The sequence below is a fragment of the Arvicanthis niloticus genome, chromosome 19 (genome assembly GCF_011762505.2).
Source record: "Arvicanthis niloticus isolate mArvNil1 chromosome 19, mArvNil1.pat.X, whole genome shotgun sequence".
Classification (NCBI taxonomy): domain Eukaryota; kingdom Metazoa; phylum Chordata; class Mammalia; order Rodentia; family Muridae; genus Arvicanthis; species Arvicanthis niloticus.
Window position 1 is genome coordinate 323,682 of NC_047676.1, and position 24,629 is coordinate 348,310.

The window sequence follows — 24,629 nt, forward strand, 5'->3', positions numbered from 1 at the left end:
TTGGCTTTTCTGAGACTTTATTTGAAAATTCAGTAAACATAAACCTCCTTAAATTAGTGTCAAGTACACTTTTCAGACAAGGGGAAAAGGCAACATTCTTCAGCAATGTACCATAAAAACTATATACAAAGTTCAAAACACCCTCAGTACAGATGTGTTCATTATTCCTACTAGAATAAACCATTAATTCCACTTAATGGATGTAGCAATCAAAAGTCTAAAAATTCATATTGCTACAAACAAAAACATAGTATAGCCTCTCATAGCAATACTTATGTCTGGGGTACCAAATTCTGTCTTAGATAGAATTCCCATTGCTTAGAATAGACATTGTGCTCAAGACAACTGTTTTAGAGGCAATACTTAATTGGGCCTGGCTTACAGTTTCAAGTGTTTAGTCAATTACCATCATAGCAGGAAGATTGGCAGTATGCAGGCAGTCATGATGCTGGAGACAGAGCTCAGAGTTCTGCATCCTCATGAGAAGGCAGCCAGGAAGAGACAGTCTTCCAACCTAACAGTAGGAGGGTCTGTTTTGTCCTGGCTGGAGCTCCAAAGACCACCACCATAGGAATTCACTTCCTTCAAGACAGTAATATCTACTCCAACAAGGCCAAACATCCTAATAGTGCTACTTCTTAGGTACAAGCATATTCAAATCATCAAAGTTTATTTCTACTATGAATTCTTTCAAGCATTTAAATATGATTAGACATGCACAGGCTTTAACACATTGATTACTTTCAGAAGATTTCTCTCTAGTATATGTTCATTTTTGTATTCAGAGACTAGTATGGCATGTAAAAGATTTTCCAACTTGAGTACATTTACAAGATTTCTGTCCAATATGTGTCCTTTTATGTCTTTGGAAACTACAGTGATATGTGCAAGCTTTTCCATTTTCATTTCATTCATAAGGTTTCTCTAAAGTGTGTTCTCTTTGAAGTATATGAAGAGTACAGTGACATACGAAGGCTTTACCACATTCACTACACTAACAGGACTTCTCTCGACTATGTGCTCCTTCATGTATTTGGAGACAACTGTGATATGCAAATGCTTTATCACAGTGATTAAATCCTAAAAGATTTTGCTCCTACACATTTTCTTTTGTGTATTTAGGGATGACTGTCCTGGAAAGGCTTTACCTCATTCATGACATTCATGCAGTTTCTCTAAAGTATGTGTTGTTTTCTGTATTGGGCAATAACTGTAACTGGCAAGGGCTTAATAGACTGATTAACTCCATAGAGTTACTCTTTTGAATGTGTTCTATTATGTAGTTGCATATGACAGTGAATAGACAAAGTTTTACCACAATGATTACATTAAAAAAGGGTTCTCTCCAGTGTGATTTCTTTTGTGTAATGAATGATGACATACAAATTGATAACATTCATGTGGTTTGTCTCTTGTATGGATCATTTATATGACATCTGATGATGTGACTTGCAAATGCTTTACAAGACTGATTACATTCATAAGATTTCTCTCTTCTATGTGTTCTTTTATAATAATAGAGACTACAGGGTTGTAAAAAGTTTTTAACTCATTGATTACATTCATTAGGTTTCTTTCCAGTAACAGTCTTTTATGTTTTGGAAAGTGGTGTGACATCCAAAGGCATTAGCACATTAATTACTGTCTTAGTCGGTGTTTCTATTCTTGTACAAAACATAATGTACTAGAAGGAAGTTGGGGGAAAATGGGTTTATTGAGCTTACACTTGCACTTTGCTGTTCATCTCCAAAAGAAGTCAGGACTGGAACTAAGCAGCTCAGGAAGCAGGAGCTGATGTAGAAGACTTAGAGGGATGTTATTTACTGGCTTACTTCCCCCGGCTTGCTCTGTCTGCTTTCTTATAGAAGCCAAAACTACTATCCCAGAAATGATACCACCCACAATGGGCTCTCCCCACTTATCACTAATTGTGGAAATACCATACAGCTGAATCTCATGAAGGCATTTCCTCAAATGAAGCTCCTTTCTCTGTTATAACTCCAGCTGGTGTCAAGTTACACACAAAACCAGCCAGTACATTACATTCATAGTTTCTCTCCAACATAGGCTATTTTATGTTCTTGCAGAAAATAACTTTGTGAAAAGGCTTTTCTCGCATTGAATATTAATAAGATTTCTCTCCAGTATGTGGTCTTTTAGTGTTTTGAAGACTTCTTTCATCCTTGTAAATAGGCTTTATCACATTAATTACATTCCTAAGGTTTATCTCCAGTATGTGTTCTTTTATGATATTGTAGAGTACTCCGTTGTGAAAATGCTTTACCACATTGATTACATCCATGAGGTTTCTCTCCAGTATGTGTTCTTTTATGACGTTGTAGATGACTGTGACATGCAAAGGCTTTACTACATTGATTACATTCATAAGGTTTCTCTCCAGTATGTGTTCTTTTATGATATTGGAGAGTAGTCAGTTGTGAAAATGTTTTACCACATTGATTACATTCATAAGGTTTCTCTCCAGTATGTATGCTTTTATGTCTTTGAAGATGACTGGGTCTTGCAAAGGCTTTACCACATTGATTACATTCATAAGGTTTCTCACCAGTATGTGTTCTTTTATGTAACTGAAGATGAGTGGGTCTTGCAAAGGCTTTATCACACTGACTACATTCATATGGTTTCTCTCCAGTATGTGTTCTTTTGTGATATTGGAGAGCTCTCTCTTGTGAATAGGCCTTACCACATTGATTACATTCATAGGGTTTCTCTCCAGTATGTGTAGTTTTATGTCTTTGGAGAACACTGGGTATTGCAAAAGCTTTACCACATTGATTACATTCATAAGGTTTTTCTCCAGTATGGGTTCTTTTATGACACTGGAGACTACTCTGACATAAAAAGGCTTTACCACATTGATTACATTCATAAGGTTTCTCTCCATTATGTGTTTTTTTGTGATATTGGAGACTACTCTGATGTGAAAAGGCTTTACCACATTGATTACATTCATAAGGTTTCTCTCCAGTATGTATTCTTTTATGATTTTGGAGATGATTGTGTAGGGCAAAGACTTTACCACATTGATTACATTCATAAGGTTTCTCACCAGTATGTATTCTTTTATGTCTTTGGAGATGACTGGGTCTTGCAAAGGCTTTACCACATTGATTACATTCATAAGGTTTCTCTCCAGTATGGTTTCTTTTATAATTTCGGAGACGACTGGGTTGTGCAAAGGCTTCACCACATTGATTATATTCATATGGTTTTTCCCCACTATGACTTATATGCCTGCAACGATAATTGGTACAAGTGAAAGCTTTACCACAATCATTACACTGATTAATCATTTAATCAATATGAATTAATTTTGTAGTTTGGTTTAATAACAAGGGAGAATCAAAACTTAAGTTTTTATCACTTCCTTTGTTCATGGTGTTCTCCCCAACTATGGCTTGATTTGCCTCTTTAAAAATACCTGTGATGACAAGAATATTTATTAGATGACCTGCAGTTATAACATCCTTTTTCTATATGATGTATTTCATGTATCTGAAGGAAAATAGAAAAACACAGACCTTTATAACACTGATTAAATTCATAAATTTCCCATAGTGAGAATCACATCACCTAAGCACTGTGAACCAGAAAAAAACTGAAAATTTTACAAATTTCTAATACCCACATGGATTTTCTACAGTGTGACTTTGGAGATGTTCCCAGTAAAGTCAGAAAACCAATTAATTTCAAACTTTTATCATATTCAGAAAGTCTACCAAAGGCAGAATACTAAATATCTTCTCACTATTCTAGAATAGAGAGAAGTATGTTGCTCCTTTAAATATTCATATGCTCATTTGGTTTTATTTATTCTGATACTTGATATACCCATAAAAACAAGAACAAATGAAATGTTTCCACTTTGAATAAACACCATTTGACTTTTTGTTTCTTGTAGACATACTGTATATGGATTGAGGTTTCTCTGCTACAACATCCTTGACTCATAAACTGACCTCTCAAAAAACTTAGCAATGTCACTACAAGAATATGAGTATCACCAGATTTACTATGGACTATTTGCTTATTGGATGGCTTTGGATATATATGTATCACTATTCCATGTGCAACATCTAAATATTATGGAACTACTCAGATTGGTAGTTCCACAGCATAGTTCTAATGGAGCTACAAATCAAATAAAGGTATCCCTTAAGGCATTGTTTCCATGTTTTCTTCCTTAGAGGAATTCCTTGCAAACACAAATTAGATAACTGACACGGAGGCACATGGCTTTGAGAAAATATTATACTCATAGCTATACTTAAAGGACTGATATTTTCACACTTCCTTTTCTTTAGAGTTTCCAGGGCATATTAAAATTTTCTCAGAGGCATATTTGTATCACTTTGCACATTAATATTACCTTTTGTGTCTTCTAGAACGTTTAAATTCTTTTTCAATATGGTGATCTTCCCAATTGTAGCCTAAAACACAGAACCAGAAAATGAATGATATAGTAATGGAAATTAGGCAAAATTCGTTACTGTGAATTTTCACAGCAGTGAACCTGATTTATTCCACTCAATCTTCCTTGTTCTCAATTGAAATAACAGAGTATCATCAATAACCAAGAACTAATTGTCCCCTTATTTTGAAAAGCAAAAGAAAATTTACAGTCTTACCTATATCGGTGAGGTTCCAGTAGGTCTCCAGCATCACATCTTTGTAGAGATTCTTCTGGGAAGGATCCAGCAAATTCCACTCTTCTCCAGTGAAGGTGATATGCACATCATCAAAAGTCACTGCATCCTAAAATATGTGTACAACACAAAGCATGATACTAACACCATTGTATATAAATGTGTGCTTCCCAGACAGTATAATCATATATTTTGGGTGCTACCTCATTTCTTGACACAGAAGTTATAATCTAATCATTATGTCATTTTAGAAGGAATTTGTATTATGAGGATTGCATGTGTTGCTTCTGAACCCACTGAATAGGATATAGCTTTGTAAGAGAAATGCCAATTAAGAGGGAGATGTAGAAGAACACAAACCCACAACACTGAGCACACATTAAAGAAATTGTATGAATAATTAGTAACTACATAAATGATGGACAACCTGGGTGTTTTTGCTCATGTCTTTAATCCCAGAGGCACAGGCAGGTGTATGTCATTGAGCTTGATGTCAGCATGGTCAATGCAACAAGTCCTAGGACAGCAAAAGTTACATATCAAGACACTCATGGCCGGGCAGTGGTGGCGCACGCCTTTAATCCCAGCACTTGGGAGGCAGAGGCAGGCAGATTTCTGAGTTTGCGGCCAGCCTGGTCTACAGAGTGAGTTCCAGGACAGTCAGAACTACACAGAGAAACCCTGTCTCAAAAAAAAAAAAAAAAAAAAAAGACAGTCATGCCCCTGTAAAAATCAACCAAGGAAACAGAAATGATAGAGAGAACTCACCACTCTTTACTGAAGTCCCTACAAAAAATTATACACTCAAAGCAGTTCTGTACTCATCTTATAGAAACATAAATTTTCTATTATTAAGGATAATCTGTTATGCTCCCACACAGGATCCTTGAATAATTGACCATTGAAAGGCTCCACCCAGCAGCTGACTGAAACAGATGCAGACAATCACAGTCAAATATTGAATGGATCTTGAGAACTGTTATTGAAGAGTTGCAGGAAGGATTGAAGGTTCTCAAGAGGCTAGGAACTAAACAGGAAAAACAACAGACTCAACTAACCAGGACCCTTGGGGACATTCAGTGATTGAGCCACAAACAAAATAGCACACACAGGCTGGACTAAGGGCTGCAAGCACATATGGATCAGATATGCAGCTTAGTTTTCATGATCATCCTCCAACTACTATAGCAGGGGCTATCCCTAAAGCTGCTTCCTATCATTGGAATCTGTTCTTGCAGACAGGAGATTAGCATAATTGTCCTCTGATGGTCTCCATTGACTGAAGCAGATGCATAGACCTACAGCCTAACATTAGACAGGGCTCAGATAGTCTTTTGGGAGAGTTGGGAAAGGAATTGAGGGCCCCAGAAGAGACAGGAAGTCCACAAGAAGACCATCAGAATCAACTAACCTGGACCATAGGTGACTCTCAGAGACTGAGCCACCAACCAAAGAGCACACACTGGCTTGACCAAGGTCCCCACCACCTATGTAGTACATGTTCTATTCAGTCTTCACGTGGGACCCCAACACATGGAACAAGCGGTTTCCCTTAAGTTGTTGCCTATCTGTGCAAACTGTTCCTATAACATGGCTGCATTGTCTGACCTCAGTGGGAAAGGATGTGCCTAGTCTTGCAGAGACTTGACATGCCACAGTTGAGGGATAAGGACGTGGTCCCTATCCTCCCTTGGGAGATAAAGAGGAGTCAGAGATGAGGGACTATGTATGGTCGAATGAAGAGGGGATATCAAATGAGATGTACATTGAATATATAATTAAATGGGAAAAGTGAATAAATACATTTATTTCTAAATTTTTCACTATATAGTATCTCAGTAATATAAGAATATTATGAAAGATTTTTGCCCACAGGGTCAGACAAATGACCTCTAGCTAAATATTTCAAAGTCTATTTTCCATAAAATACTGTGTCCTCAACTTCCTCTGGCTGCATTACTGTGAACACTCCGATCTTCCAGGTCCTATGAGAACAACCGGCTAAGCTCCATGTACAGCTTTCTATGACTTTTGCCATCTCATTTCTGATATTTTTCACATTCCTCTAAAAGAGAACATAGATAGTGTCAGACAGTAAAATCATCTTTTGATACCATTTTGCTGTTGTTGTTCCACCTTGCTATTCTGCTACTTGGATTGAATCCTCTAAGCAACAGCATCTCTGGTAACAAATGAATGCTGTGAATGGTTCTGTCAAATCATACTCCATCGTACTTAAAGCTGACAATAGAAACTGAAGATAGAAAATGAAGGCAAAAACCAAGGACAAACATTTTTTCCTGGCTTGCATTCCTGCTTGGTCACTGTCTCATGTTCACCTAGCTTTCTCATCCAGACCAGCCCCACTTGCTTAGGAATATTGCCAGCCTCAGTGGAAGAGCCTTCTTACATCAATCATTAACAGTATTCCTCACAAAAATAGAAAAGAGCCATCTGATGAGGGGACATCCTCAGTTGAGGTTCTTTCAGATGACTGTAGCTCTGAAATGTTGAGAACTGGTGACAATAAGGACACAGAGACAATACTTGTTGGGGGCCGACTTTTAGCAGAAAGTGGCTATCAGCTTTGCAGCCATCTTGAGCCATATACCCTGACATGAGACTTGGATTACAATTGCCTACAACAGCTGAGCATACTCCGATAATCTTGGTTTAGATACCTTGGGTATGTGAGATTAAAGGTGTGTGAGATTAAAGGTGTGTAACTTAAGAGAGTAACTTAGAAGTGTAGAGATCAGATTTAGAGACAAGACCTAAGGGCATGATTATAGGTGTGACTTAGAGGCATGGCTTAGAAGTGAGACATATAAAAGGCAGAGGCAGACGGTAGAGAATCAGACACTTCAGAGAGTACAACTTGGAACTAGGAATTAGGTTAGACAGTACAACTTGGAGTTAGTTATTAGGCATTAGGTAGCAGACACGTGGAAGAAGTAACTTGGGGAAAGAACTTGGAGGCACTAGGGACTAGGAACTAGGGACTAGGAACTTAAGACTTGGGACTTGGACTAAGAAGAGAGACTGAAGAATAAATGGGACTGAAACGCACTCTGTCTGGTCTCCATTCTTCAAGTCTGTCCTCTCTCTCTCTTGCTGAACTCCGACCCTTGGACTGGAGCGGCAGCTTGGGCCGGAATACAGTGGTCACCCAAATGCAGCTGGGGCCTCAACATTTTGCTCGGGCTGCAACATTTTTGGTGCCCGAACAGGGACTCGAGCTTAGGTCCCAACAAATACTAAATGAGGAAGTTGTAAAAACCTAAAACCAATGATTCAACCATCTCAATTACAAGAGTCCCTGACATTGCTTGAGGGAATGGCAGTTGTGGCTGAGCCAGGACAAAATGGAAAGGGCACCTGGCTCAGAGCAGGGAAGGATACACTGGAATGGGGAGTTTATAGGTTGTACTGACCTAGGATAAGCTGGGTTTCCCTGCAAGTGCTAAAGAGGTGTCTAAAACTGCTGAAAGGTGAAGAGAGAAGCACATTGTCCAATAGAGCTGGAAAGGACCACCCCCAAAGGACAGAAGCTCTGATCCAAGGAACATATGCTAACTCTGTTGGAAAGGGTAAAGAACAACCTTTCATCTTAAGACAACTCTGAAACTACAGAGTCACATATGGACTAAGAAGAAGGTGGATCAGGATGGGAAAAAAAAAAAAGAATTCTTTTTCCTTTCCGCCCTATAAAGCAGGGTAAGGAGAGGCTGAGGGTTTAGTAGCAGCCTGATTTTGGCCTGGATGCTGTCTGGAAAGCACTCTGTCATGGGCAATTTAGTGGGTGTAGGTCGTTTTGGTGAGAAGGGTTAAAACCTAGGTGAGAGGTTAGTACCTAAATCAATTGGGATAGAAACACTCTCATTTCCTCTCATAGTCATAGAATAATAAAGTGGCACATACATAGTAGACAGCCACAAGGGGGGTGGTAAAGGCTATCCAGCAGAGTCTTCCACTTGGACAGAGGAGAAAATGAAGACAGGATAGCAGCTGTGAGTCATATACCAGGGTTCCAAGTCTGCTGTTTCCTTCCCAGCAATTAAGATCCAGGGCACATAGTCCCCTATACCAGGCTCTGGAACATCTTTTAAGCCCATTGTGGCTAAGACTCTCCAGTGTATCCACTGTACCATGGTTCCATGTTCATGTTAGTCATCTCCCTGCACAAATACTCATGAAAAATCAGAACACCAAGTCACACATACACAAATCTGACAGACAAGCCACTGACACAAAGAACAATATTTCTTAACAGCAGGTCTTTCAACCCTTCAGTTTGGAGTCCTGAGTGACTTTGGGTCAAGTGTAAGTACCAAGATGTTATGTCCAAGTCATAAAAACCCCAAAGACAAACAAACACACAAAGGTCTTTATTATGAGCTCATTAACAAGGACAACCAGTAACCAGTCAACTTCTCATCATGTCCAAACTGAGATACCAAGTCTAGGAGTGCTTTGATTTCATAGTAGTTACAGCAAGACTGGGGCATTAACATACAGGTCAGCAACTTAATATTTTAGAAACTGTATGCCTGGCATACTTTGCAGGAACTAAACAAGGGGGCAAAACCCACTGACATCCATGATGACTAGGCTAACATTGTTTGTTTGTTTGTTTGTTTGTTTTTTCTGTAAGGTGTATTAGTTATCTATATGTAGCTTAACCCTGCTGTTGTACCTTGACTGGCTGTTCAACAAGAGGGGTTTGTCATAGCATGTTTGCTCAAAACTGAAATTGATCAGGCTTTACCAACACATCTTTGTGTGTCTAAGCCCCTTATTATTGAAAGATACTGCTGTTCAACCATAAGCCATGCCTGCCAGTAGAAAAGGTACTTTGTCCAAAGACCTACCTCACTATCTGTTACTGCAAACCCTAATATCAGTTGCCCTTACCTTTGGAACAGAATACCAGTGGAAGCTTCCTCTCCCACTGTGAATGCCTCCTATAGACACCACAAACAATCCCCACCTGCCCCATGCTGGTTTCACAGCTCTCTCTCTCTCTCTCTCTCTCTCTCTCTCTCTCTCTCTCTCTCTCTCTCTCTCTCTCTCTCTCTCTCAGACACACCCTGTTCAACCACATTCCATGCCTCCCAGGAGACAAGTTAGGCTTTCCATAGATCTATGACACTATTATTTATCCTTGATACAAATTTCACAGTTGCCCCTAGCACTGTCCTAAACATCAGAGGCAGCTGAACCTCTCTCCTGACAATGTCTCCTTTTATACTGCTAAGATCATCTCTTCCTGCCTAGCCCTTCTCTGAGCTTTCAGCATTAGCAAGCATTCCCTCTTGAACGTACCCACAAAACAGGTCAGTAAAGGAGGCAACACTCAGTCAACACTCTCTGCAAATTCAGACATCAAACTTTAACCCAGCAACATAACTCCCACCCAAAAATAGACACACCTAAAACCTCAAACCCAGAGGCCTAGACACCAGCATAGGAATATAATAAAACACAGCCAGGAAAATATGTCACCAGCAGAGTCAAATTACCCTATCACAGCAGGTCCTGAAAAATTAAAACATGCAACAGATCTGATGCAAAAAAAAAAAAAAAGGCTGTTTTGAGGAAGGGAGAAAAATTAGAATTGAAGAAGGGACAGAGACACACAAGAGGACCTGCAGAGGGGCAGACAAGGAACAGAGAGAGAGCCATGAGGGTAGTGAAAGGTAACATAGATGGGGTATGGGCAGAAAACCCAGACAATAAAGAAAGAAAGAGAGCTGCAGTGACTGATGGTCCTTTTATATTGAGCACACACCTAGAATACCTGGCAAAGGTAGCAGGTGGTAGAGGCAGGTAATAACTTTAGCAGTTGCTAATTCTCTAAAAGGAGGCTATTGAAATAGCCTGTACCCTGACAACTACAGAGGCAAGGTTCTCACACAGAACAGGAATGGAAAAGAGAATCTTACCTAATAAAGGAGAATAGAAAAATGGACATATCAGTCAAAAAAGTATAGAGTCTAAAAGATTTCTGGCAGTAAACAACTAGCAACTTTGAAACATTTGAATAGGCAAAGACTACTAGTGACTGCAATAGAAGAATAATATCAGTCCAAAGGTCTAGATCATATTTTTCAATAGAATAATCATTGAAAATTATCCTAGGTGTTTTCTATGTTTTATTTAGAAATAGCTGAGAGGAGTGAACAGACAACAGTCCAGGTTACCTTACATGGATAGTTGGTTTTCAAAATGTCAGACGTCCATAGAATTGACATTACAAATATTCCTATATTAATGTTCATTTTGCTTAGAGACCTGTCTGCACCTGACAGCTTCCTATCTTGTATTCTAAGAAGAAATTGAGCATCCTTGGAGTTACTCCATTTGTGCGGAGACAGCCACAAGGCAAGAATTACCTCTTTCCAGCTACAGACAAATTACTGTCCAGAAAAGGACGCACTTGCAGAATAGTTGACTGATTATATCTGCCTAGACAGAGTAATCAGCCCTTAATAATTCTGCATCACTAAAGTCTGTCAGGTGATTCTGGGCAAGAAGGCGGAAGAGTTGATGCTCCAATGTTTGGTAGTATAGGGGCTGTCTAGGTGTTCAGCAGTCTCTATAAATAGGCTAAGTTTTAGAAGCTGGGCTTTGTGCTTCCCATAATTTCAGTTAACTCAGTCATTCTGGATTTCTGATGGAGTTGAAGACCTATAGTCTCATAGCCAATCCTGGCTATTTACTTTGAGAGAAAAGATCTGAGTGGATGGTTTTCACCTGACATTCATTCTAAGCCAAGAAAAAAAGCCAGGTACAAAACTAAATGTTTTAGTTAGAAGAGACAGAGGTTCTGGTTAGTCAACAAAATGATGGACTGAGTATTAGGACTATCTTGTACCTCACTGGTACAAATAGGAATAATTATGCTCTAATTGTACTTTGAGAGAAAAGTTTTATTTTAACAGGAAGGGTGATATGTAGGAGGAGCTAAGGGGGAAGGAGTATTTAGAGGAAGAGATGGGGTAAGGAAAGGAGAAGATGAAAGAGAGAAGAAGCAAGGTGATGAAAGAGAAAGAGAAAGAGAGTGGGGGGCATGGAGGCAGAAGTTCATGTATCTCCACAAGTCAAAGATAGTTTATATGTCTAGGTTGAGTATTGGGTTACACTTCTGATTGAGCATTACCAAACTTATAAAGCCTTTGATTAACATTTTTTAAAAAATGTATAAATGCAAAAGGGAAAAGGGGACATGGGATAGGGGTTTTCTAGGTAGGAGAAATGGGAAAAGAGGATAGCATCTGAAATGTAAATAAAATATAAAATAAAAAAAATAAAATAAAGAAAATTATCCTAAATTAAAGAAGAAAATGCATATTAAGATAAAAGAAGCATCCAAAACACCAAATAGATGGGAAAAAATAAGAATTCCTTTGCAATATAATAATCAAAAAGCTGAACATATAAAGAAAGAAATATAAAAAACTGCAACAGAAGGAAATTAACAAAATGTAAACAAAACAAAACCAAGTAATATATGAAAACAGACATATTATATTTATACCCGTCTTCTTAATGTATACTATAAAAGACAAAAGTATTTGAACACATGTGCGGCAGACATAAAGAAACCACCCATGTTTCTACAAGAAAGCAACTGGTCCAAATGTTTTGGGCAGATTCAGAAACAGCCATCTTAGTGAAATTATTCAGAGGTCACCACCTGATCTAACATGTGAGGAGCATCACAAGGGACCTCCCAGGAGGTCACAACTGGCTGATGTTTTCCATCCAGCCCCAGAAAGGACACAGAACCCCAGCTCCTATTGCTCAGACCCCTGCCGCTACACACTGTGGGCAGTAATCCTGTGCTCACCATATCTTGATTTCAGAGTTTCCCTGAGGTCCCCTCACAGCACCCAAAGCAGAGCTCAGAGCAGAACACAGAGAACCATGCAAGCCTGTACAGCTTCAGCCAACATACAGAAAGGCACCATGAAGATCCCGCCTGTTTTTCTGACTGGCAGGTCAGCCTGGAGGCCTTAATTGGCCAGTGAGTATTCCTCAAGGTTAATGTGTGCTTCTGGTGCAGAACCAGGCCTTTTCCAGATCTCAGGAGTGGTTTGCACTCCATTAGCATTTGTGCCTGTCCCACAAGAGGACTCTCCAGGCCTAGGGAAGTATCAACCATTCCAGCTCAAGCTATTCAGCTCCCTGCTTCTTTCCTGTGTTAGCAATGATCCTATACTTACCAGGACCTGACATCAGACCTTGCCTGAGCTTTCCTCATACCACTTGCCTTCTTCCTGAAATCAAGGTGAATTGCTTGCATAGCCCATTATTCAAGGGGCATTGGAAGTATCATTTGGACCCACAAGTAGAAGAATGCCCAGGCTATTAACATTAAAGAGGGATTTTAGGAAATAAGAGTTTTGTTTTGTGATTTCATTCTAGACTTAGGGAAACAGCACCTCCCTTTCAGCCGGTGACAGCTATGAAACAACCCTGGCAGAAAAGCCAGACACTTAAGAGAAACACTGTGGAGCACTATTGTTAGCCAGCTCATCTTCATCAGTGGCAAAGTAGAGAAAAACAGCAGTTGAATGAGTACAGGTTCTCTAGATAATCATATTTCAAATCATGGAGAGGATGAATCTCTCTAGGTATATAGAAAGGGTATTTAAGAGAATGTCCCAATAAAAGCAGTTGGCTGAGGGAAATTAGAAAAAGCAAGGACAGGTTGATTTCATATTGTAGGATTTACAGCTCATCTTCAGTATATTTCAAAATTTTGAAGAAAAAAGAACTTACTAATGCCAGTTTTAAAATACAAACAAACAAATAAATCACCTTTGTTTGGTAAAAAAAAAAAAAAAAAAAAAAGAGTAGGATATGTACAAAAAAAAAAAAAAAAAGAACTCTCCTATTCAATGAACTTTATATATGTAGGTTGCCCAAAGAGTCTATAGCCTATATCAAATTGTATCTGAACATCTCAAAAAAATTAAGATTAAGACAGGATTTCTCACTTCAAAAGGTATAATTAAGAAATATTAGCCACAGAAAGCAGAGTTGGAGTTAGTGTTAAGGGATTAGAGGGTTATGGTTAGGATTAAGATAAGGGTTGTTAGGGTTAGGGTTAGCAAGTTAGGAAAATGGCTTATGATTGAACAGCAAGTGTTTATACTGTATCTTATGTGATTTAGGGACAGAGTCCAAACAGTGAATGTATGAGAGCATGAGAAGAAAGCTGAAGAATCAAATTCAAACACAACATAGTAGGCACAGAACAAAATTTGTCCCATTCAACAGAAATGCAGGGGTAAAGCTGGAGCAGAGAATGAGGGGATGGCCAATGAAAACTCGCCCAACTGGAGACCCACCTTATGGGCAAACTCTAATCGTTGGGAGCCGACTTTAAGCAGAAAGCAGCTAGAAAGCACCTAGAAAGCAGCTAGAAAGCAGCTATCAACTTTGCAGCCATCTGGAACCATTTACCCTGATAGAAATTTGGTTTTCAACAGCCTACAACACCTGAGCACACTCTGACAAACATCTTGTTTATCCCACATAGCTTGTTTTGCTGTTTAGTGACCCCAGCTGAAACATCTTGTTTATTCCACATAGCTTGTTTTGCTGTTTAGTGACCGCAGCTGCATGGTACATGTGGTAAAATATCTTCACCTGTGTTCTCCTGCTTGTGCTTATAAATACCCAGGATTTCCTTGTAAGAGAGGTCTATATAGAAGGGGGAATGAGAAGTCAAACAGTAAAGGAGACTTGATCACACACCCTGGCTTGTCTCTATTCTTTGCATCTCTTGCCCCTCCATCCCCACTCTCTCTCTTAACCAGAGCACTTAGCTCCAAAGTGTGGGGCAGTACGGGTCCCAACAATTTTGGCCACCCAAAGTGGGGCAGCTCAGGCATCAACATTTTGGTACCTGACATGGAGCTCCATGTAAGTAAGTGGGATACAGTGAAGGACACCGCAGGAATTGGAAGTGGTCATCCTCGCCCCTGTGCTGGAGAACCTGTTGACTGACAGAGCCTCAATGTTTGAGCTCCAGTAAGCGGGATACAGTGAAGGACACCATGGGAATTGGAAGCAGCCATCCTCGATCCTGCACTGGAGAACCAGTCGACTGACAGAGCTGGCTGAATTCAGAGGTGAAACAATGGTGATTGCAGGGAGACCAGTAACGAAAATGAGGCAAGAAATAAGTAAGCACGGTGGTGGCGCACGCCTTTAATCCCAGCAGTTGGGAGGCAGAGGCAGGTGGATCTCTGAGTTCGAGGCCAGCCTGGTCTACAGAGTGAGTTCCAGGACAGCCAAGGCTACACAGAGAAACCCTGTCTCAAAAAAAAAAAAACAAAAAACAAAAAACAAAAAAACAAAACAAAACAAAAAAAACAACATAAAAAACCAAAACAAAAAAAAAAAGAAAGAAGTAAGCAGAAACAGATGAAAAAGGTTTTAAAGATGCAAGGAGTGAATTGCAAGCTGCTCTGAGTCAAGAGAGCCAAAACAGATAAATAGATAAAGGTTATAGTAACAAAAATGGGGCAAGAAATAAGTGAGCAGAAACAGATAAAAAATTATTTAAAGACGAAAGGAGTAAATTGCAGGCTGCTCTGAGTCAAGAGAGCCAAACAGATAAATAGATAAATAGAAGGTTGCTCTAGGTAGAAATCTGAGCAGAAAGATAATGTTAATTGATTTAACTTTAAAAAAGGGTATAATTCTGAGTTGTATTGTTATATTTTTTCTCTGGATAAAAGGTCAATATAAAGGCTTTTCTGGTTACTGGCCAAAGGATAGACAGATTTGGGAAAAAGTTTTTTCTATGAGTTTTCTGATGAGGTCATTAAGGTAGTAGTTACATCTTTCAGAATTATATGGATCAGACATGACAGAGGTAGGCCTCCAGAACACTAGATTCCAGAGAAACAAAATAATTATCTTGATACTAAAATTTGTTTTGAGATTTGTATATTCTAGAATACACAGCTTTGGTGAAGGAATCTTATCACCTGCATGTTCACTGATACCCTGGACTTCCAGCTGGAAGCAGTTAAGACAGACGTCAGAAGCTTATCAATTTACCCTTCCCCTCATCCCTCTTCTAATATCTCAACACCCATGTTCAGCTTGAAGAAGATAATGAATAGTGCCGACTCTTCCTGGACTCAATTCCCTGGACTTGGGGACTGAGGTGGTTAATATTAGGCTGTCTTTATCTGTATAATTGTTACTAAGCTGATGCAAATTCAAGGATTTCATTGGTATAATTTCTTCTATTGAAAAATTGTGGGTACAAGGCTTAGACCTTTTACTTCTCCAACAGGGGAAGTTGTGTGTTGCCTTAAAGAGTGTTGCTTTTATTCCAACTATTTAGGCATTAAGTCTCATGTCTCTCAGGTTCATGCTGTTCAACAAACTGATGGCTTTTATACGACAACAAATAAATGCTATTCAAGTGAAACCCATACAGGTCCGATATTACAGGCTGGTAGTAGGGGACTCTGAAACCTTTGTCATCAAGACTGACAAGGATTAACCCCTAACTTATGCGCTAAGCCGGAGAGTCAATGATGGGTAAGAGAACACTTCAAGACCCTTACCCTAACTCTGGGAGGCCTCACCATCTTAAGTGAGGCTGGGGTCCTTTGTTCCAACTTAGGACAGGCACAATTTCCATAGGTTTTCCCAGCCTTCCCTTAGAAAAAAATTTTAAAAGGGGGACCTGTTGGGAACTGACTTTAAGCAGAAAGCAGGAGAAAGCAGCTATCAACCTTTGCAGCCATCTGGAACCATATACCCTGATAGAAACTTGGTTTTCAACAGCCTACAACACCTGAGCACACTCTGACAAACATCTTGTTAATCCCACATAGCTTGTTTTGCTGTTTAGTGACCGCAGCTGCATGGTGCATGTGGTAAAATATCTTCACCTGTGTTCTCCTGCTTGTGCTTATAAACACCCAGGATTTCCTTGTAAGAGAGGTCTATATAGGAGAGGGAATGAGAAGTCAAACAGTAAAAGAGATTTGACCTCACACCCTGGCTTGTCTCTATTCTTCGTGTCTCTTGCCCCTGCGGCCCCACTCTCTCTCTGACCAGAGCACAGGTCCCAACATTTAATCCATGACATTATTAAAGATACTTTGTTATGCTCCCACACAGGAGCCTTGCATAATTGTCGATTGAGAGGTTCCACCCAGTAGATGACTAAAACAGATACACAGAACCAGAATCAAATTTTGAGTCCATCCTGGGGACTGTTATAAAAAAAGTTGGGGTAAGGATTGAAGGTCCTCAAGAGGATAGGAACTCCACAGGAAGATCAACAAACTCAACTAACCTGGACCCTTGGGGACACTCAGTGACTGAGCCACAAACAAAATAGCATACACAGGCTGGACTAAGGCCCCTGACATATACATAGCAAATGTGGAGCTCAGTCTTCGTGAGGGTCCTCCAACAACTATAGCAGGGACAGTCCCTAAAGCTGCTCCCTATTTTTGGAATCTGTTCTTTTAACAGGGATGCTATGTCTGACCTCAGGGGGCAAGGATGCACATAACCAAGAAGAGACTTGATGCACCATGGTGCTAGGATACACATGGAGCCCACACCCTCTCAAAAGAAAAACAGCAGAGATTGGTGGGAGGAACTCTGTGAGGGCAGGGGACCAAGAGTGGGGACAGTTATCGGGGTTATAATGAATATATAAATTATTGCAGAAACAAAAAAGAAAAGATTTTTTTTCAGTTTTAAAACTTAATTTTAATGTAACTATATGCATAAGAACACACTCATATTGGTTAATAGAATGCAATTATGTAAAAAACAATTTTAAAACTGTATACAATATCTATCCCCCAAAATGAATCTGAAAAAAGCCCTCATACAAGAGCTTCTACAAGCTCCACAAAGAAATCTAGACCATGACAGACAAGTGTTCAAAGACATCATCCTATCTAGAAGCTTTTTGTTTCAATCAACTTCATTCTGGACCCTGGACACTATAAGCTCATGTTCATTTTTTGAGGAAAATGTATTCAGTCTACAGTGATCCTAATAGTCTGTAGGAGCTCCTAAAGTGTTCAAATGTCTAAATCTCTCTGAAACACAAGGCAATATCTGGAAAGCCACTTCTTGTAAAATACTGAATCCTATAGCTTTGTCTCAAACATATTAAACTTTACTTTCTAAAGGCTTAGAAGGCCCATTTCCTATGAATTTTTATACATTTCCTCGGTTGGGTACTTCTTCTCCCTCTATGTATCTCTCCATGGCATACTTATAATTTATGCTTTAGGCTATCTCAACAAGTTGTGGTCACAAAAGCAACACAAGCATCATCCTCACAACTTCAATGTAATGAACTTAAACATTTTTCCCTGGGACTCTGACTCTGCCAAAGATGGATGGAATAGTGATAAACTGAAACCATAGAGGAAGAATCCAGGATCTTGACATTTTCAGCTTTCAGTTTCCAGAAGCAGCTCAATATGGATGATCCTGTCAAGTTTGTTCCTCTAAGTTAATAGATCGTGCTGCTGCTTTGACCACAGTTGCAGCAGGTTTTATATAAGGTTCCTTCCTGGGACTAATTTTTCTACTCCTTCCCAGGAGGAGATGCAACACTTAGGGAACCTTTTAATGCATATACACAGAAGGTGAATGTGCTTCACTGAGATCATAGCTGTTTATTTATTACAGCTAGAAACTGCACACAATCCAGCTGTCCCTCACCTGAAATTTACATATAGAAAATGTGGTTCATTTATAAGATATAATACTATTTAGCTATTTAAAACAAGGACATCATGATTTTTTCTTTTATTTTTATTGTATGTACCTTGGTGATTTGACTGCATGTATGTTTGTGTGAGAGTGTCAGATCCCCCTGAAACAGGACTTACAGACTATTGTGAGCTACCATGTGAATACTGGGAATTGAACCCCGGTCCTCTGGAATTGTATACAGCCAGTGCTCTTAACCCCTGAGCCATCTCTCCAGCCCCATCATGATTTTTTCAATCAAGTAGATAAAACTAGAAACTATCATCCTGAGGTAACCCAAACCCAAAAGAACATGCATGTATGTACTCACTTACAAGTGAATAGTAACCATAAAGTACAGGATATCCACATTACACTCCATAGACCAAACGAAGCTAAACAAGAAAGAAGGCTCAAATGAGCATGGTAGATCTCACTTAGGAGGGAAATAAAACAATCAAATGAGGCAGATGGAAGAGTGAAAACTGGATGGGAGAGCAGATAAGAAAGAAAAGGGGGTCAGCAACAGGTTTAGAGAGACACAAGGTAGGGCAAGAGGGTGAGGAATATGAATCAAAATCTCTAGTTAGAGGGAGTGGAAAACTAGGGGCCTCTTTAGGATTGCCAGAGACCACACTTAGGAGGGCACCAAGGAGTCTATGGGGTGATCTTAGCTGAGATGCATAGCCATGAGGTATAGACCCTGAAGAGGCCACATCCTCTAACCAGGCAGGACCCCCAGTGGAGAGTTAAGGACACCAAGAGAACCAAAAACCTTTCCATTCTTTCTTGGTCCTGTTTACAAGAAATAAAGGCACAAAGATAGAGCAGAGATTGAGGGAATGACCAAACTATACCTTGCCCAACATGAGACCCATCCCAGGGGCAAGCACCAATCCCTGACATTAGTGAAGATACTCTGTTATACTTGCAGACAGTATCTTAGAATGATTGTCTTCTGAGAGTCTCCACCAGAACCTGACTGAAACGATGCAGAGCGACCACAGATTAACATTGGACAGGGCTCAGGGAGTCTTTTCGAAGAACTGGAAAAAAGATTCAGGGACCTCCAAAGGAACAGGAAGTCCATAGGAAGACTCTCAGAGTCAACTAACCTGGGCCCTAGGAGACTCTCAGAGACTGAGTCACAAACCAAAGAGCCTATGCCAGATTGACCCCCCATATATGTAGGCTCCCACCATACTATGTAGAACAAAGTGCCACTCAGTCTTCACATGGTCCCCCAACAACTGGAACGGGGGATGTTCATTAAGATGTTGCCTGTGTGTTCAAACTAATCCCTAACTTGCCTACCTTGTTGACCTCAGTGGGAAAGAATGTACCTATCCCTGCAGATATGATATGGAAGTTGGTCCCCTCCTTCCATGGGGATATAAAAAAGAGTCAGGGATAAAGGACAGTGTAAGGAGGAATGGGGAGGTGGTAGCAATTGAGATGTAAATTGAATACATAAATAAATAAGAAAAGTGAACAAATACAAATAAAATAAAAAATGTAGAAATCATCCCATTATTTCTAAATTTTGGCCGGGCGGTGGTGGTGCACTTGGGAGGCAGAGGCAGGCGGATTTCTGAGTTTGAGCCAGCCTGGTCTACAGAGTGAGTTCCAAGACAGCCAGGGCTACACAGAGAAACCCTGTCTCGAAAAAAAAAAACAAAACAAAAAAAAAAAATTCTAAATTTTGACCTACTCAGTATCTCAGAGCATAAGGATACTACTAAAGATTTTTGGCCAAATATCACACAAATGAACTCTATTTCCATGAAATACCATGACCTCAAGTTAGTAACTCTATCTGAGGTAATAAATGGTTGTTGTGCATGGTTCTGTCAGATCACAGTTCATTGTAATGGGAGCCCAGAATAGAAGCTGAAGCTAGAAAATAAAGGCAAAAGCCATGGTCAAACATTGTCTCCTGGCTTGCTTTCTTGCTTGGTCACTGACTCATGCTCACCTAGTTCTCTCATCCAGCCCAGAACACTTGCTTAGGGATCCTGCCACCCTCAGTACAAGAGCCTTCCCACATCAATCATCAACATAATCTCTCACAGACAAAGCAACTAGCCATTCTGATGTGAGGGCATGGCCTCAATTGAGGGGCCTTCTGACGACTGTAGCTCTGAAATGTTGAGAACTAAAGACAATTATGACACAGAGACACTAGTAAATGAGGAAGATGTAAAAACCCAAACCAATGATCTAACCATATTGATTACAGGAGCCCCTGACACCACAAGAGGGAGGTGGAGTTGTGGTTGAGCCAGGCAAAAAGGGTAGGGCACCTGACTCAGAGCAGAGAAGGATACACTGGAATGGGGAGTTTAGAAGCCATGCTGCTCTGGGAATACATGTCTTTCACACCAGGTTTCCCAGCCAGTGCTACCAAAGAGGTGGCTAAAATAGCTAGAACCTGGATAGAGAATCAGATTGCCTCACAGAACTGGAAATGGCCTCCCCAAATTATAGTATCTCTGGTCCAAGGTAGATATGCTAACTCTGTTGGAATGAATGAAGATCAACCTTCCATCGAATGACAACTCCAAAACTACAGAGTCACATATGGACTGAGCAGAAGGTAGGTCATGAGGTAGAAAAATGAGGTCTTTGTATTTTTCCACCCTGTAAAACAGTGTAGGGAGAGCCTGATTTTGCCCTAAATGCTTTCTCAAAGACCTTTCTGTCATGGACTATTCAATGAGTCTAGGACCTGTTGGTAGGAAGGATTTCACCCAAAGTGAGGGGTTAGTAACTAAATCAATTGAGGTGGAAAAGGTCTCATTTCCTCTCTTAGTCACAAAATAATAAAGTGTCACACATATGACAGACAGCCACAAGGGAGCGGTAAAGGTAACCCAGGTGATTCCTCCACTTGGACAGAGGAGAAAATGAAGATAGGATGGTAGCTGCTAGCAAGGTTCCAAATCTGCTCTAACCTTCCCAGAAATTCAAACCAAGAAAACAGCATCTTCTATACCAGGCTCTGGAACATCTTCCAAGCCATTTTTGGCTACAATTCTCTAGTGCATTCACTATACTGTGCTTCCACATTCGCTTTAGTCATTCCCCTCCACAAATACTCAAAAAATATCAGAAAAATAAGGTACACAGACACAAATCTGAAATACAAGCCACTGACACAAAGAACAATGACTTATCTAAACAGCCGGCCTTTCAACCTTTCAGTTTTGACTTCTGAGGGTCTTTGGCTTCCAGTCAATGTATCAAGATATATGTCCAAGTCACAGAGAGCCAAAGACCAACAAGAGCCTATTACAATGCAAACACACAAAGGTCTTTATTATGACCTCTATTTCAAAGACTCTCACCAGTCAACCTCTCATCAGCTCCAAGCAGAGAGACAAAGTCTAGGCGTGCTATATGTTTATTGTAGTTAGAGCAACATTTGGGGCATTAACATACAGGTCAGCATCGTAATATTTTAGAACTGTATGCCTGGCATAATTTGCAGGAACCACACATGGAGCAAAATCATGTGACACCCATGATGCATAGGATAATATTGGTTTTTCTCTCTAAGTTGTAATAGTTATCTATATTTACCTTAATCCTGACATTGTACCTTGACTGGCTGTTGATAAGGGCGTGTTACCATAGGATCTTTGCTCAACTGAATTTTGTGCACTCTCAAAAACAGAATTGTTTGGGCTTTACAAACACATCTTTGTGTCTAAGCCCCTTATTATTGAAAGATATTGCTGTTCAACCACAAGCCATGCCTGCCAGTACAAAAGGTACTTTTTCAAAAGACCTACATTACCATATGATACTGCAGACCCTAATATCAGTTGCCCTTACCACTGGAATAGAATACCAGTGGAATTTACCTCTCCCACTGTGCATGGCTCCTACAGACACTGCAGATAATCCCCACTGCCCTTCCTTTCCAGCCTGATCAATGTGTCATATAGTCCCCACCTGGGCAGATATATCCTGTTCAACCACATGCCATGCCTAAAATATGCAAGATAAGCTTTCCATAGATCTACCACACTATTTGTTATCCCAGATGCAACTTTCACAGTTGCATACCACTGTACTAAACACCAGAAGCAACTTAATCTTGCTCCTCACCGTGTCTTTGTGGATTGCTAAGATCATCTCTTCCTGCCTGCCTCTTCTCCTGGCTTTTAACATAAGCAAGCCTTCCCTCTTGAACATATCCACCAAACAGATCAGTAAAAGAGGCAACACTCAGTCAACGCTCTCTGAAAATCAAAAAATCAAATAGTACCCAGGAACAAAACTTCCAAACAAACAAGACAAACCCAGAAACCAGTACCTAGACGAATCATTACCTCAAACCCAGATACCTAGATACCAGCATAGGAATATAATAAATAACAGCAAGAAAAATATATCATCTAGAAATCCAAGCTATCCTATAACAACAGGTCATTAGAAATCAAAACATGTAACAGATATTTTGCAAAAGAGGTTGTTTTGGGGAAGTGAGAGGAGTGAGAACCTGGGAAGGACTAGAGGGACACACGAGGACCTACAGACAGGCAGACAGGGAGCAGAGAAAGAGCCATGAGGGTAAAGACAGAGAATAGAGAAGGGGCATGTGCAGAGAACAGAGACAGGAACAAAGATAGAGAGCTGCTTTTGGTGATCCATGTATGTAAAGCACACTTGACAACAGCAGCAGGTGATGGAGTCAGGGACTGACTTAAGCATTTGCTAAGTCCCTGAATGCAAGCCATTGAAATGTCTGTACACTGACAACTACAGAGGCAAGGTTCACCCACAGAACAGAAAGGGAAGATAAATAGAAAAATGGACATATTGGTCAAAAACAAAAATGTTGAGTCTAACAGTATCATGGCAATAAGCAACTAGGAACACTGCATCATATGAGAAGGCAAAAACACAAGCTGATTGGAATAGAAGAAGAGAATATCAGCTCAAAAGTCTATAAAATATTTTTAATGAAATCATTAATGACAAATTTTCAAACTAAAGAAGATGACTATTAAGGTAAAGCAGCATCGAAAATACCAAATAGATTAGACAAAAGAAGTTCTTTGACACATAATACTCAAAACACTAAACATATAAAGAATTACAAAGAACTGCAATAACAAAATTGACAAAACTACAAAACAAAAACAAGTAACATATAAAAGCAGACATATTAGATATATACCTGTCTTCTTAATGTACACTATAAAAGAAAGTATTTGGACACATTTGCTGCAGACTCAAAGAAACATCCCATGTTTATCCAAGCAAGCCAATGATCCAAATTTTTGGGGACAATTCAGGATCAGCCATGATAGTGAAGTTATTCAACGGTCACCACCTGATTTGTCAAGTGAGGAGCACCACAAGGGACCACACAGGTGGTCACATGTGGCAGATGGTTTCCCTCCAGCCCCAGAGAGGACCACCACCCCAACTCCACTGATCAGCCACCGGCTTCTCCCTTTGTGGGCATTTTTTTCCTGTGCTCACCATGTCTCCATTTCAGAGCTTCCTGGGGTCCTCTCACAGCACCCAGTGGCACAGCTCAGAGCAGGAAGAAAGAGAATAATCCAAGCCTGCACAATTGCAGCAAACTTGCAGAGAGGAATCCGGAAGTTCCCACCTCTTTGTCTGACTGGCAGGTTCACTTGGATGCCTGATTGGCCAGTGAAGTACCTCAAGGTTAAAGTGTGCTTAAGGTACAGCTTCAGACCTTTCCAGATTCCTGGAGTGGTTTGCACCCCATTAGCATTTGTGCCTCTCCTCCAAGAGGAATTTCACCTCACCCAGCCCTGGGGGAGAACCACCATTCCAGCTCAGGCTATTGGGCCCCTGCTCTTCCCTCTGTGAGCATGGATCCTGCACTTATCAGGACCTGACTTCAGACCTTGCCTGAGCTTTCTCACAGCACTTGCCTTCTTCTTCCTGAAATCAAGGTGAATAGCTTTCATAGGTGCAGAGGAGGTATCAATCTGACCCAGGAATGGAAAAGTCCCTAGTCTTAACATTTAAAAGGGATTTTAGGAAACACCAGTTTGTTTTGTGGCGTCACCACTGGGTCAGGGAATCTTCAACTTCATTTCACCAGAAGAAGGTAGCAAACAACCCTGGAGAAAAGCCACAAACAAAGGAAAAATTGTTAAGACACTATGCTAACCAGCACATCTTTATAGGTGATGAAGCAGAGAA

At 40.1% G+C, this 24,629-nt stretch overlaps 1 protein-coding gene across 1 annotated transcript; it reads right to left on the reverse strand.

The window, feature by feature from the left end:
* LOC117723690 (uncharacterized) lies at window positions 1–24,017 on the reverse strand. The gene is made up of 4 exons (XM_076916302.1): window positions 23,931–24,017; window positions 4,650–4,776; window positions 4,391–4,451; window positions 1–3,255 (listed from the first exon to the last, which is right to left on the reverse strand). The coding sequence occupies exons 1-4, from the start codon at window positions 23,931–23,933 to the stop codon at window positions 2,217–2,219; spliced, it is 1,230 nt and encodes a 409-aa protein (XP_076772417.1). The 5' UTR covers window positions 23,934–24,017; the 3' UTR covers window positions 1–2,216.
* Between the last annotated feature and the right edge of the window lie 612 nt (window positions 24,018–24,629).